Below are 16,850 nucleotides of genomic sequence, written 5' to 3'. Positions count from 1 at the left end.
TTAACCAACTGAGCCACCCAGGCTCAGTTGGTTAAGCGACTGCCTTCGGCTCAGGTCATGATCCTGGAGTCCCCGGATCGAGTCCCGCATCGGGCTCCCTGCTCAGCGGGGAGTCTGCTTCTCCCTCTGACCCTCCTCCCTCTCGTGCTCTCTATCTCTCATTCTCTCTCTCTCAAATAAATAAAATCTTTAAAAAAAAAAAAAAGTTCTATACTAGCTATAAATAGCAACAGCAAAGGGTATGATCCACAAAAGAATAATAAAGACTCTAACCAAAGCATGGGTGGTAACAATAAAAAAAGAGACCCTGCATATTCTGAAGAAATGTGTTCAAATATTACTCATTATCTAATTAGTCAAAGTGTGATTTAAGACCAAGTCATTAAGATTATATATCTACTTGAGAAATCGCCTAGTAATTTGCTAAAATAATTCAAGTTGATACACAGTTAAAAACAAACAAGAATACTAAAAGTGACCTACATTTAAAATAAAGTGGAAACAATAGCCAAACTATGGAAAGAGCCAAGATGTCCACCAACAGATGAATGGATAAAAAAGATGTGGTATATATATGATGGAATATTATGCAGCCATCAAAAAAAAAAAAAACAACGAAATCTTGCCATTTGCAACAACGTGGATGGAACTAGAGGGTATTATGCTAAGCGAAATAAGTCAATCAGAGAAAGACATGCATCATATGATCTCACTGATATGAGGAATTCTTAATCTCAGGAAACAAACTGAGGGTTGCTGGAGTGGTGGGGAGTGGGAGGGATGGGGTGGCTGGGTGATAGACACTGGGGAGGGTATGTGCTATGCCGAGTGCTGTAAATTGTTTAAGACTGTTGAATCACAGACCTGTACCTCTGAAACCAATAATACATTATATGTTTAAAAAAAAAAGAAGAAGATAGTAGGAAGAGAAAAATGAAGGCGGGGAATCGGAGAGGCAGACGAACCATGAAAGACTATGGACTCTGAGAAACAAACTGAGGGTTCTAGAGGGGAGGGGGGTGGGGGGATGGGTTAACCTGGTGATGGGTATTAAAGAGGGCACGTATTGAATGGAGCACTGGGTGTTATACACAAACAATGAATCATGCAATACTACATCAAAAACTAATGATGTAATGTATGGTGATTAACATAATAAAATTTTTAAAAAGTTGTATGTTAATACAATAAAAAAAAAAGTGGGGAAAAAAAACCCTGTTTTCTGAACTTAGAATTTCCTATGGTAGCAGAATTAAAGAGAAGTTTTTGTTTTCAGAAAAATCAATAAGCAAAACTATATTCTGAACTTGCATCACATGGAATTTTGTCAAAACTGTCCCATTCCCTGATGCTTGGTCTGAATCATCTTCAGGCTGTGAAAAGTAAAGAATTTTAAAGGACCATCATGCTTATCACAATCATGTTTTATTGTCCAACTTTAGTAAACTTCCAGAGACCCTTTTTCACAAGCCCCAGAACATTTGGAGAACAAGAAAAGGCAGGCTTTATCATGCAAAGAACTGTCCACTGTGCTACAGCAAGGATGTGCCAAAGCTACACACACAATTCCTGAATTCAACAATTAAAAATGTTTCTGTGTTGGGCAAGACATGAAACTTTTTCCCAACATTACACCTAATTTCCTTCTTGTTCAGTAATAATGGCCAAAATCCACTACTTTCTACCTTTAGATATGAGACACAAAAAAAGGTCAAGTGAGATGAACAGGATGAAATTCCCATGGTTTCATGAAGGGCATCACTCTGTGAAGAGGCAGATTTGTTCTGGCTTTTGGGAGGAGTGGTATGCTATCTTTAACTAAGAATATAAAGATGTTAGAGATAGTTACACTAAAATGTATTAATAACACAAATATTTAATTAGTGTTCCAGGCACTGATAAGAAGAGAAAAAAATTAAGATAGTTTCCTTCTTTCCTGAGGTTATATATATATTTAACAGTTTAGGTGTGCTGACACCCATGTAAGTAGGCTATGAGGTGTTATGATTTTCGACTAAGTGTGCTATGAGATGTACGTGAGCTTGAAATTCTCTGGGTTTATCCTATTTGTGGTTCATTGAGCTTCTTGAATCTGTTATATTTATGTCGTTCATCAGGAAAGCTCCCAATGATAATTTCTTTAGTTTTTCTGAACTGTACTCTTTTTCTTTCTGGAACTCAGATTACACAAATGTTCAACCTTCTGATATTGTTACACACAGGTATTTGAAGCTATAGTTTTTTTCTCCCTCAATCATTTTTCTCTATTTTGTTCAAATTGGAAATTATTTTTATTAATCTTAAAATTCACTGACTCTTTCCTTTCTCATTACCATTTCACTATTAAGTCCATTCAATGAGTTTTTAAGTGATAAGTTACTGTATTTTTCAGTCCTAAATTTTCCATATGGTTCCCATTTTATCTTCTATTTCTTGACTGAAACTACTTTTCCATCCTTTTCAATTGTGTCTGCCCTTACTTGGAGCAATTTATATGTAATAACTAACTTAAGATCTATGTAATCTGAGCACTGACACCTATTATCATTATCCATAGAACTTGAGATATTCCTGGTTATTTGCCAATTAATTTTAAATTGCATCCTAGACCATTATGACCACTATGTTATAAGACTCTGGGTTTTGTTTATATCCTACAGAGAATGTTGATGTTTTAGGAGGCAATGGTTAAGTTCAGACTACAAGTTGCAACAAGCCCCTTGAAGCTATGGTTCTAATACCAGTTCAGTTTTCAAAATCCTTTGCAGAGCTCTTGGATCTGTCCTCTGTGTGCAGCATACAGTGACCAGACTGAGACCTGGTGGGAGCATATGCTACAGTTCAGTTTTCAAAGTACGTAGGAGTTAAGACTCAGATCCGCATTAAGTACAGCTCAGGAATAAACCTATAAGCATAAACAACTTTAAGGAGTTGCTTTCCCAAGCTCTTCCCACTCTTCAATCATCCAAGTATTTTTTGGTTGCCTAGGACTCCCCTTTTTTTAATCACCCAGCCAGAAAGCTAAAGCTTTATTCACCCACACTTCCTGCAACTATGCCAAACAGAAGAAGAAAAAGAAAAAAATAACCTGTGAGGATTTGCCCCATTCTCTCTACAACTCCTCTAATCAGAGAAGGTTCAACTCTGCATTTTAGGCCTGTCCCCACTGTTGCTGCCACTGCCACTGCCACCACTGCTACTGCTCCCACAGGACTTCTTAGAAACTGGGGCAAATGACAAGAGAGAAGAAGAGGAAACAAGTAACAGAGGGGAAAAGTAGGGAAATTCTCACTCTCTGAGAGTTAGAAGAAAACCTCTTTCCCCCCAGAGCTCTAACTAGAGGGCTTCTTGAGTTCTGTGTGCACTAATGTCATCTTCTAGATTTGGGACAGCATTGAGTTCAGGCTTCTCCTGAATATTACGATACATACCTGAAAAGTAAAACACTACAAGGCTAAGAAAAGACTGATCAAGAAGCAATATGCTTCAGAATTCTAAGCACACTCACCTGGTCAAGACATTCATGTGCCCTTTAAGATCTCTGGGACTCTAAATATAATGGATTTTACTCCTGTGATTAGGTTATACTATTTGACATAACTGACTTTAAGGAAAGGAGATTATCTTTCATGGGCCTGATGCATTGGTGAGCCCTTCAAAAGGGACCAGGCTCTTCCTGGCAAGAAATTCGAAGTGTGAGAAGGATTTGATGCTTGAGAAATTCTCCGTTTCTATAGAGTTAAAAATAGAGAGAGCCACATACTCAGGCTTGAAAGATGCCTCTAGTAACTGAGAATAATCCCCAGTCAATCCCCTACCAAGACCCAGCAAGGAAATGAGAACCTCAATTCTATAACATTCAAGGAACTGAATTTGGCCAGTAACTTGAATCCCCTTGGAAGCACATTCTTCCCCAGAGCCTTCAGGAAGAAATACAACCCAACTAACCTGGATTTCAACCTTGCAAGAACGTAAGCAGAAAACCCAGCCACACCATGCCCAGACTTCTGACCAACAAAATTGCAAGCTAATAAACAGGCATTCAAGCTGCTTGGTTTGTGGTAATTCGTTAAACAGCAATGGAGAACTAATTTAAGGGGCTATTATAAACTTAATGCCAAAAGTATAACAACTTGGAACAAATTCTTCAAAAGACAAAAATTATCAAAACTGACGCAAAAGAAGTAGAAAACCTGACTATGCATTAAAGAAATTAAATTCCTAGGGATGCCTGGGTGGCTCAGTTAATTAAGCATCCCTGACTCCTGATTTCAGCTCAGGTCATGATCTGAGGGTTGTGGGATGGAGCCCTACGTCAGGCTCTATGCTCAACGGGGAGTCCGCTTGAGATTCTCTCGCTCCCTCTCCTCTGCCCCATCCCCCCACACTTGCTCAGTCTCTCTCTCTCTCTCAAATAAATAAATCTTAAAAAAAAAAAAGGAAATTAAATTTCTAATTAAAAACCTTCCCATATGGTGGCTCTGTCAGTTAAGCTATCTGCCTTGGGCTTAGGTCATGATCCCAGGGTCCTGGGATCAAGCCCCGCATGAGGCTCCCTGCTCGGCGGAGCTGGCTTCTCCCTCTCCCTCTACCCTCCCCCCTGCTTATGCTCATGCTCCATCAAATAATTAAAATCTTAAAAAAAAAAAAAAAAAAACCTTTCCCACAAAGAAAACTCCAGGGACTGATGGCTTGGAGTAAATCTTACCAAATATTTAAGGAAGAAATAATACCAATCCTATATAAGCTTATTCAGAAAACTGATAAGAGGAAGCCTTCTCAAGTCAATTTGTAAGGGAAAAAAGATCAGGAACTTTTTTCTTTCATGGTGTTTGAACTATTTTACCTGTCCCAACAACCATGTTGTACTTCTGCAACTAGACAAAAATAAGGAAAGTTTAAATTAAAGGAAAAAATTGAATTACCACTAAAACAGAAAACAAAGGCTAACTGGCCATAAGCATACTCATTAAAAATTAAATCCTGAGAAAATAAGAGCCGAAAAAAAAGAAAAAAAAAAAGCCCTATTTTAATGACAGCTAACCAAAGAATCTTTAAAGTCCATTTATAAAAGCAAGCCACTGGTAATCTTTGGCAAGTTGCTCCCGAATATATCCTCATGCCAGCAAACATCTCAAACTAAGTGAATCTTTTCTTGGATCACAAAACTATTCACTTAATTTCCTGCCAAGCAAAATAGGGGAAAATGCACACTTTACACTTTGAGAAAAAATGCCTTGTTAAATCTTTACTTAATTGTATGGGGTTATACAATAAATCGCCAGGTGTTAACAACTTGTGGTCCATAATGTAGTCATCTATTTTCTTCCAGGAAATGATACATTTTCTCTGTGTTCAACAAGTTTAAAAGAAAGGGAAAGGTCTGAGAAAGGAGGCTGAGTGCGGCTCTAAACAAGGCTGACAAAAGAGAGTTAAGCTTGCATAGGAATCTGTGACCTATAGTTTTGGCTTAAACTGTATTTGCTGAATTCCTGATCTAAAGCAAGTTCTTTTACATAACACATACAGGAAAAATGTCACTATATCCAGTACATCTCCAACTATTCAAAGAATACTTTAAAACAAAAATCCTTAATTGTCTTGTATTAAGTCACCATATTCTATCTTGTGTAATTGACCAATATAGGGAAAATTTAATCTCCAATGTAACATTCATTGAATATTCATTTTGAGTGAATAACTCACTCGTATCAGTTAAGTTATTCAAATAATGGAGCAGATAGGGGCACCTGGGTGACTCAGTTGGTTGAGCAGCCAACTCTTGGTTTTCGCTCAGGTTATGGTCTGGGGTCCTAGGATCAGGCTGCATTTGGCTCTGGGCTCAGCATGGGGCCTGCTTCTCTCCCTCTCCCTCTGCCCCTCCCCCGCTCAAGTGCTTGCATGTGCTCTCTCTCTCTAAAGTGAATAAATAAATCTTTCAAAAATAATAACAATGGAGCAGGTAAAAAAAAAAAACTCAAATCTTAACAAGTACTCACTTTTACACTTTCTTCTGTGTTAAGTTTATTTCCCTTAACCAAGACAATCTGGAAAGGGTTGTTATTTTCCCAAACATGCTACAAAAGAATGAAATAGAGTATTTTAATTAAAGACATAAATATTCTATGCTAGCAATGAAATCATCTTATCTGTTCTCATGTCCATTGGCAAAATAATGAAAATAGACCTCTGAACTAACAACTGAAAATCACATATACTAAATTAAGCATCACAACCACTAGCACTTATTTCTTATGGCAAAACACAGGCAGCATTCCAATACTGCCAAGAGATTCACTAAATTAAACACCATAAACAAATAGTATTAAAGCTTTGGATGAATTAAAAATTGACCATTTAAATTAATATACAGTTAATAACTTAATCATCAAGGAGAGATTAAACATACAACTTGTTAAAACTGAGTAACTATTAAAAAATGTTAATTGTTCCAATCAATAAACAGAAACTTAGGATTTGCTTTATATAAATATATTCTGGAAAAAAATGATACCTTTGATATATCTAAATTCTAAAAGTATTTAGTAAGCAGAAGGCAAGTTATACCAAAAATGCTATCATAGCTTAGCTGACAGAAATGAAATACATGAGAACATCAACTATTTTGCACATCTAACTTTTCTACTAGAATGTCTCAAATTTCTCAAACTGCTCACTGAAGTCTACGTTTGGCTGTACTCTCAAGAAATTTCTAATTTGGTGTCATTTTTTGTGATACCAAAATAACACCAAAACCAGAAATAGCACATTCACATTTATATGTAGCTTGAGCTGAGGAAAAAGAATAGTAGCTAGAAAGATAATTACCAATAAATGGTAATGGATCTTTGGCAAATGGGCATTGGTTTTCACAGAAGGAGAAGTGAGCAGAGAAAATATGTGAGGCTTAAGCATACAACCTAACAAAATTACATGCTTTCTGGGTTACCAAAGGTTCACACATGAAACTTACAGAAATAATTCGCATTTTCTTTGGTGGTAAAGGAAGAGGAAGGTTTGATGAATTTCGATTTATGGCAGCCTCTATGGCAATCATTTCCTGTTCATACATCTTCTTGATCTTGAAACATTCCACAAGCATAAAATGGGGCAAGGTCCTGTTCATTACACAATTCCGGATATACTACAGTGGCAAGAAAGAATAAGGTAAAGATTTTCAAGCAGGGGCACCTGGGTGGCTCAGTCGTTAAGCATCTGCCTTTGGCTCAGGTCATGGTCCCAGGGTCCTGGGAAAGAGCCCCACATCAGGCTCCCTGCTCCACGGAGAGCCTGCTTCTCCCTCTGTCACTCCCCCCGCTTGTGTTCCCTCTCTCGTTGTGTCTCTGTCAAATAAATAAATCTTAAAAAAAAAAAAAGATTTTCAAGCAAATACTTAAATCGACATAATAATATTAAATGAACACCACTATACCAATGTACTATGAAAATATCTTAACTAATGTCAAGAATATGAGAAATTAAAATCACAATATAAAATAGCTACCATTAGAAAAACAAACTGAGGGTTCTAGAGGGTAGGGGGGTGGGGGGATGGGTTAGCCTGGTGATGGGTATTGAGGAGGGCACGTTCTGTATGGAGCACTGGGTGTTATGAACAAACAATGAATCATGGAACACTGCATCAAAAACTAATGATGTAATATATGGTGATTAACATAACAATAAAAAAATTAAAAAAAAATAAAAATAAAATAGCTACCATTAATTAACACCTAAGTTACCTAAGAACTAGCTACTTTTTATATTTATAGCTAATTTTCCTAACAACACTTTAAGAGAGATTTTCCTCCCTTTAATAGATGAAAGAACTAAAAGTCGGAAGAGCTAAGTTACATACCTGGCATCTTTATAGCCGGTATCTTTAAATCTACCTTTTTTTTTTTTTTTGCTAAACCTTTAAGAAATATATATCTCAGTCTAGATGTTTTTGCCTTCTCTTTGCACTTAATACCTAACATTCTGACCAACCAGCTCACCTTTCTAAGGGTGGGACTTGATTGCTAAAGACTGTGATATCACAGTGCAGCTTTGACCAATCAGTCAGGAAAAGTGGACATGTAGTACATATGTGGTCATTTCTTCACATCCTGAGGTGGTCATCTTAGAATTTCCCATGGATCCCTGAGGCAGACCTGGTACCTTTACAGAACCGGGCTCCAGAAGACAAGCATTACTATCTCCCTTGCAAAAACATATTGGCCAGATTAGCTTGATACTCTGTTTTATTACCATGAGACCAGAACGACTCTCCAAAGGCATATAAGAAAAGGAGTGGTTATTCACATTACCGGGGATGCCTAACAAACTGAATAGAAAGAAACCTAATGTTTCCTCAGAAGAATAAATTTCCTATATAGATTCAACATATTATATTCAATTCAGAACCACAAAATACTTTTTTGTTGAAATTTTAAAAAATTCCAGAATGGTAAGTAGGAGTTACATATTATGATAAATATATTCAATCAAAAATTTTTCACTATGAAATATGTATCATTCCACTTCCTTCACATTCCTTTACCTACATGGTATACTTTCTCTCTCCTACGACCTTGTACAAAACGTATACAAGCCTTTAATTTTCTTAATAATAACAAATCCTAAAAAACAAACAAAAAACCCCACAAATCCTAGTTGTGGCAAAACAATATGCCCTCCACTAATCGAGGTTAAAAAAAAAATCACAGCTCCTTATTGTCAGCCATCACTTAATACATGGCATGCCTGTATCCTTCTTGCTTAAAACAAAATAAAAAATCACAAGAGAAATGACATATTTTTCTAAAATCCTGTTACTATTTACCTCTAACTTGGCATTTAGCCTTTATTCTTTATGCAATGACCATTTCTCAGTCTCCAAATATAATTTCAACAAAAATATCTGCAAGTTTCTTGAAGGCAAAGCCAAGATCTATCTGATAAATAGCACACCTCATGGTGGGGGAGGGGTGTTGCACTGCATTCACTTTATTTATTTATTTATTTATTTAAGATTTTATTTATTTATTTGACAGAGAAAGAGAGCACACAAGCAGGGGAGGAGGAGAAGCAGGCTCTCCCCAAGCAGGGAGCCTGACACAGGGTTGGATCCCAGGTCCCTGGGATCATGACCTGAGCCAAAGGCAGCTGTTTAACCAACTGAGCCACCCAGGCGCCCCTCACTTACCTTATTTAAACTCCAGTTTACTCCAAAAACAATCTGAGGCACTATACTCAAGGAACTCATGATTGCATGGAAATAGTTATGTCAAAGATGGAGGAAAGTTTTTGAGGATGGTCAGACCTAATGCTTACAAATTTTCTACCATATATGGAAGTAACAAAAAGCAGAGGGAAGGGCAATTATACATATAAATGTTAAACTGAACTGAAGTTTTCTAATTCACAATGAAAATTTATAAGACCTTGTTAACGGATAATCACAAATAAGTTTTTATACAATTTAATTAGTGACCATTTAATAAAAATCTTGTATTTTACTTCCCCCAGAATATTTTCTACCTAATTATTATGTTTATATGATAACATAGTAGGCAGTAGCAAATTTTATTAAGAATTCATTATGTCGGGGCACCTGGGTGGCTCAGTCTGATAAGCATCTGCTTTCAGCTCAGGTCATGATCCCAGGATCCTGGGACTAAGCCCCTCGTCGGGCTCCCTGCTCAGCTCCCTGCTCAGGGAGTCTGCTTCTCCATCTCCCTCTGCCCCACCCCACACCCCGCCTTGTGCACTCTCTCTCTCTCTCTCTCGCAGATAAATAAATAAAAGCTTTAAAAAATAAAAAAGAGGGGTGCCTGGGTGGCTCAGTCATTAAGCGTCTGCCTTTGGCTTGGGTCATGATTCTGGGGTCCTGGAATCAAGTCCCGCCATCGGGCTCCCAGGAGTGCGGGAAGCCTGCTTCTCCCTCTCCCACTCCCCCTGCTTGTGTTCCCTCTCTCACTGTCTCTCTCAGTCGAATAAATAAATCTTTAAAAAATAATAATAATAATTCATTATGCCACAGGAAATGATATAACACTGAAACAACCAAAAAAGTAGAAACATTTAGATACATACATTAAATATATAATCATTATGCCAAAAATATATATATATGCATAACTGCAAGTAAACAACAAAAACATGTCAAAATTTTAACAACAGTTATCTCAGAGGTGGGTAGGATTACGAGTATCTATTATTTAATTCTGTATAATTTTCTGTAGGTTCTAAATACTTGACTATAACAACACATTTTTATCAGAAATTTAAATTGTTAAATACACACACGCACGTGCACACACACACCCCTCTGGAAAACTGATAGTTAATACACATACCTGGAACTGAATGAGTGGGTGATCACCAAACACATATTCTACTCTCCCACTGACTTGCAACACATAGTCATAGGGACTAACTTCATCTTCTTTCCCATGAATAGTCAAACGTTTTTGGATTGCCAGTTCATTTATTTTGATAGGATTCATATTAGGAGATATTTGAAAGCTAAACACATCCTAAAAAGGGGAATAGAAAAAAGGAGCAATTTTATATTTGTGCTGAAAAAACCCACTTTACATTTATACTTATTACTATATAGTATATAGCCATACATAATATGTACATATATATTACATATGTATACACTTTACATTTAACATTCCAGTACATTTTCCTATTTTCTAAATATAATCTGTCCATAACAAATTAAGATTTCTGATAATTTGCAAGTCATCTTACACTATACAAAGTGTTACAGATCCCACAGGTAAGATTCATATTTAACTACAGTGTATATTTAACTAAAGTTTACCACCAGAGAGTTGATCAAATGCATTTTCAGTGAATATCTTTATATTTTTAGTATCTTTCTTTAAAAAAGATACCAAAAAACCTGTAGTTGTTCAAATGTAGTCCATACTAAGAATTATATGTTGTCACTATAGTAAGAAGAGATCTATATAACAATTAAATTATAAATGAACAATTCAGTCCAATTTTATAAACATGTAAAAAGAAACAAAGCTTTCATTAATGCAAAACAAGGATATAGTCAGGATTGAATATTATCAAATCTGCTCATCAAAAATCCCAAATGTACAGATATTAAAGATTATTTAACATCTGAAACTTCTCATAATCTAGCAAAATAATTTCCCACCATATGATCACATACCGAGAATTTAAGAAAATTCACTATCTCCTAAAGCAGCCAACTGCTACTCGGGCTGTGATTGTTAAAAAATTCTCCCTACTGACTGGAGATTGCTTCTGCAATATTTCCACCAAGTCACCTCCCTTTTCCACAAGGTACTTCAAATTCCAACTTTTTAAACCTAAACTTACTGGGTGTTCCAATCTATTTTCTCTAGTTTTTTTTACCCTTTTTCTCCTAATTTTCTATATGAGTTGGTGCAATATGCATCAAAGCATATGAGCCAGGATCCACAGAGTCATTTGAGAAGTCACATGACTCCACTTTCCTCCCCTAACTCACTTCCCAATAAGATACCAATGATCTCATATCCTTGGGTTGCCAACTGTCACCTCCTCTCCATCTCCAATAACACTCTTCTACTTCAGCAATTCTTCGTCTTTCTCCTAAAGAGCAATATAGCTTCTTATTTAATTTCCTTGCACTATCCACCTCAAAACCTTCATCTACCTCAGAAAGTAATCTACCTTTAAAAAGCGAATCACAAAGAGATATGATACTTTTTTAACATAACATAAATAGTCATAACTGTCTAAAGCAGTGCTACCCAATAAAACTCTTTATTTTTTTTTAAAGATTTTATTTATTTATTTCAGAGAGAGAGAGAACGAGAGATAGAAAGCACGAGAGGGAAGAGGGTCAGAGGGAGAAGCAGACTCCCTGCTGAGCAGGAAGCCCGACGTGGGACTCGATCCCGGGACTCCAGGATCGTGACCTGAGCCGAAGGCAGTCGCTTAACCAACTGAGCCACCCAGGTGCCCCCAATAAAACTCTTTAAAAAGGGAAACAGTCTATTCTGTTCCAATGCAACAGCCCCTTAGCCACAGTGGTTCTTGAGAAACTTGATATGTGGCTAGTGTGAAGAACTGAATTTTAATTTTACTTAGTTTAATTTAAATTTAAAATTAATGTACATATGTGGCTAGTGGCTACTCTATTTAAACAGCACAGGTCTGAATAATAAGGCCTTATACTCCTTAATATATCATAAAATTATTTAAAGTTCCCATTTACTCACTATTTCATAAACTATTTATTTATTTATTTATTTATTTATTTATTTATTTACTTATTGAGAGACAGAGAGAAGGAGAGACAGTACAAGTGGGGAGGAGAGGGAGAAGCAGGCTCCCTGCAGAGCAAGGAGCCCGATGCAGGGCTCAATCTCAGGACCCTCGGATCGTGACCTGAGCAGAAGGCAAACGCTTAACTGAGCTACCCAGGCACCCCCATAAATAAACTTTCTAGAAATACAAAACTAGAGGATACACTCATTATCAGATAGCAAGAACTTACAAAAAAGACCAGAAATCAGAACCGGGCTTGAAAAACGGCAGATATTACAAGTAAGACTCAGAAAATAAAACAAGTTTGGTTAATGTGTGTCAAGAATTAAAGGTGGTTTGAAAATTAATAAAGAGCAAATATATCTGAAGAAGAATCAAAGAGAACTCCAAGAAATAAAACATATTAAGTGAAATTTAAAACTCAATGAAAAGAAACATGGCAAATTTTAAAAGATTTTTTAAATTTGACAATATCAAGTGTTAGCATAGATGTGAAGAAACTAAACTCAAAGTATTTCTGGTAGGAATGTAAATTTGAAAAACTGTTAGGGGGGGCGCCTGGGGGATGGAGTCGGTTAAGCAACTGACTCTTGGTTTCAGCTCACTTCAGGATTTCAAGGTCATAAGATTGAGCCTCACACTGAGCCCCTGCACTCAGCCGGAGTCTGCTTGGGACTCTCTCTCTCTCTCCCTCTGCCCCTCCTGCTTGCGCGTGCATACTCAAGCGTGCGCACGCTCTCTCTCTCTCAAAATAAATAAATCTTAAAAAAAAAAAAAAAAGTAAAAGAAAAACTGTTTGGCGTTATCCGATTACACACATACTCCCAATGACTCACCAATTCTGCTTCTAGGTTTATATCTAATAGAAATACATAAATTGATGTTATTTCATACAAAGCAATGTTGAACTTGATATGCTCTGTGTGTATAGATGTATATAACATGACAACTGAGAAAATCTGAACACTGACTAGAATTTGAGGATAAAAAGCAAGCAAAATAAAACTAGCAAAACAAAGAATAAGAAAGATAAGCCACACACAGGGAGAACACATTCCCAACACATATGAATGACAAAGATTCACTACTCCCCAAATACCAAGAACTTACACAAATCAGTAAGACACACACAACACAATTTTAAAATAGACAAAAAACAAACAACAGAAATATGAATGGTTCATAAATACGTGAAAAGACATTCCTCATCATCATTTCTGAGAGAGATGCAACTGAGACAATGAAAATACAGTTGACACTTGAGGAACATGGGTTTGAACTGCGTGGGTCCACTTAATTACATGGATTTTTTTTTATAAATACAGGATAATACCGTAAATGTATTTTCTCTTCCTTATGATTTTAATAACATTTTCTTCCCTCAGCTTACATTATTATAAAAATACAGTATACAACACATATAACAAATATGTGTTTATCAACTATTTATGATAAATCAGTAAGACAGTAAGTCTTACTAATCAGTAAGTCAATGGGAGGCTATTATAGTAGGAGGAAAGTTTTGTGGGGGTCAAAAGTTTTATGTGGATTTTTGGATATGGAGGGGTTGGCACCCATAACCCTCGCATTGTTCAAGGGTCAACTGTACATTTGCATAATGGAATTGTATATAGTACCAAGGGCTCGAAACTTTCTTTTAAAGACCAATCATAGTATCATGATGATTACATTCAAGTCTTCTGAAGAACTACTGGTGTGTCTCATCACCCGTGTTAATTTTCTTCACATAAACTGTTAATTGGGCTGATTTGGTCAGAACTCAACTGGTTTTTCCTGTATCAAGCGATTTTCCAACATCTCTTTTTTTTTTTTTTTAAAGATTTTATTTATTTATTCATGAGAGACAGAGGAGGAGAGAGAGAGAGAGAAGCAGAGGGAGAAGCAGGCTCCCAAGGAGCAGGGAGCCTGATGCGGGACTCGATCCCAGGACCCTGGGATCATGACCCGAGCCGAAGGCAGACGCTTAACCATATGAGCCACCCAGGCGCCCTCCAACATCTCTTTTAAATACTTGACAAAATATTGCACCTTTAAAAGACCTGTAATTCTCCTGAGGAGTCAACTTGCATTGTTTTGCTCAATGCTTACAAACAGCTGCATGAGAGACTACCCAGCAAAGACACTGGGCATATGGATGGGACAGAAACTTCTGTTTAGCAGGAAGGGAAGGGATACAGTTCATTTGTGACTACATCTATATCAGATATTCAGACAATGTCTACACAGGCGAAGAAATACTTATTATTCATAGTTTTACTGTATGGGCTTCATTGTTTCTCACACTTCTGCCCATGCTTCTGATATATTCTCTGAAATTCCCCAAAAGTACAGTCTCTACCTCCTTCTTCCTTCTCCACAACCCACCCTGTTCCCTAACACACAGGAGACTATTTCAAATGCCATGTGCCCCTCTCCCTTAATTGTTTATTTCATATAACTTATGCTGGCTGAGGTTAAAAAAACACAGGTTTGAAAGTGATGCTCGGGTTTATTGGCATCCTTAACAAATTAGGACTCTTGAAATTAAAAATAACGCCTCTCTGGTCTGGCTGCTGGGACTAATGTTCTTCAAAACTGAAACATGATAGTTCCATGATTATATTTATCTTGCTAAGTCCTAAGAGCCCTAATCTATGCTGAATAATACTGACAATGTGGTCATCTAAAATTTCACGGTTTTCATAGAGACTACTGTCTATATTGCCCAACTATCTTGTAAAACCATTTTTTAACCTATATAAGTACTTTGTTACACTTCATCTCAAGTTTAGTGTTCCTACATACTGCTTCCTATTGTTGGTCATTAGCAGTAATGATGAAATGGCAAAATGAATATTTTATATGTCAGAAGAGCAAAAAAAATGCATGTATGAGGGATCGGTATGCTAACGATCCTTTATTCTGATATCATCATTCTTATTTCTTGTTGGTAAAATATTCATTCACTTATGAAATGGTACTGGTAATAAATCACGAATTTGGGGTTTTGTTTTTATTTTTAAAGATCTTATTTGTAAGTAATTTCTACACCCAATGTGGGGCTCGAACTCACAACCCTGAGATCAAGAGTTGCATGCTCTACCGACTGAGCCAGCCAGGCACCAAATTTGGGTTTTTTTAAAATGGTCTTAGTTGCATAAACAAAGAGCGATAAACTCTATGTGGCTTTCCAAATTTCTTTAATAACTTAATAATGTTACTAGTCTATATAACATAAAACTAGGAATTTTTTAATCCCCAGGGAAATGCTCAGCTAAAAGAAAAGTAAACTAAGGAGAGTTATGATAGCTGTATCTCAACTATCTGAATATTTGACATGTATAATGAAGGGAAGACTGAATGGATAAACAAGAAAGGACAACCACAGGGACAGAAGTCATAAAAGCTAGTTTGAATTTTTAAACATATTTTATATAAAAATTTAAATATGTGCTTGCCAAAAGTGAAAACATGCTACTTCAGAAGGCTGAGTGCTTCCCCGAGTACTGAATGTATTTGGTCAGAGACACTACACTATATAAGGGATGGTGAAAAGATTTATTATATAAAGAATCTGACTAGATGATCTTCAAACTACTTTCAGCATTAAAGTCTATGACTGTTGGAGGGGAAGATGACAGCAGAAGAGGAAGAGAAGAAGATCACCTAGTCCCATGAATACAATAAATAACTATCAAATCCTCCTAAATTAAATACCCCAGAAATGAATCTCAAGACTGGTAGAACAAACTCCACAACTAAAGGTAGAGAAGAAGCCACACTGAAGAAGGGGTGAATTGCAGGGATGAGGCTTAGAGGAGAAACATATCATGGCCTGTGCAGTACAAAGGGAGCTGCTACAGTGCAGAAGAACAAGAGACAAACTAGCATACAGAGAAGCCCAAGGGGAAAAGGAGTCCACAGAGCAACCAGCAAGAAAAGAGGGCCCGATTTCACAAGTTCTTGCAACCAGTGGGGCTTAAAGTCTGCAATTCTACAGTTAGGGAGCTTGGTTCAGGGAGAGCTCCGAGGGATTAGAAACAAGGTGGAACAAACAGCCCATGGAAATACAGCATGGAAACAGAGATCTTTAGAGGGCCTACAGTGCACAGAGGGGAAGATATTTGCTCAACTCAGGGCAGGAGTTCCAGAAAGGTAGCCCTTACAGAGAAACTCCATGGGGGGGGGGGGAGGAACTGCCTGGCGCCCTTTTCCTTCCCTATCCCTCAGCATAAACACAGAACCACCTGAGGGAATGAACACAGCACTGGCACTCACGTGTAACTTGCTTACACCAAGCCCTGCCCCCACACTCTTATGGATCCATCCTTCCCAGTCATGCTTGCCTCGGTCCTACCACAGCATGCCTCCTCACCCAGAGGACCAGCCCAAAGCCCTGACAGCAACATGTCTCATATCTCCCGACCCAGGAGTTTTGTGAGGCCTCGGTTCCAGTGGCAATGCAACAGATCTCATTTCATAAGCAGACCAGAACACATCTAGTTAAAATGCACCACATTCAGGCCCTGGACCAAACACTGCGCACAAGAGGCAAACAAAGCCTC

The 16,850-nt window shown here is 37.3% G+C and overlaps 1 protein-coding gene across 8 annotated transcripts in view; it reads right to left on the bottom strand.

Moving 5' to 3' along the window:
- The window catches only part of PIK3CB (phosphatidylinositol-4,5-bisphosphate 3-kinase catalytic subunit beta), a 199,898-nt gene that overhangs the window by 85,477 nt on the left and 97,571 nt on the right, over positions 1 to 16,850 (bottom strand). For 7 of the 8 annotated variants that reach the window (XM_073899405.1, XM_073899403.1, XM_025881567.2 and 4 more), the window contains 3 exons: positions 10,341 to 10,520; positions 6,974 to 7,144; positions 6,000 to 6,077 (listed from right to left, as the gene is read on the bottom strand). In XM_073899405.1, coding sequence (XP_073755506.1) covers positions 6,000 to 6,077; positions 6,974 to 7,144; positions 10,341 to 10,520 — 429 coding nt within the window. Of the gene's footprint in view, positions 1 to 5,999; positions 6,078 to 6,973; positions 7,145 to 7,858; positions 7,982 to 10,340; positions 10,521 to 16,850 lie in introns of those variants that run through there. The other variant, XM_073899406.1, reaches the window with a different exon arrangement.

The sequence above is a fragment of the Callorhinus ursinus genome, unplaced genomic scaffold (assembly GCF_003265705.2).
Source record: "Callorhinus ursinus isolate GAN/ISIS: 27379988/994484 unplaced genomic scaffold, GSC_fseal_2.0 scaffold1, whole genome shotgun sequence".
Taxonomy (NCBI): domain Eukaryota; kingdom Metazoa; phylum Chordata; class Mammalia; order Carnivora; family Otariidae; genus Callorhinus; species Callorhinus ursinus.
The sequence above is the reverse complement of the archived record's forward strand: the minus strand, read 5'-3'. Positions and strand labels throughout refer to the sequence as shown.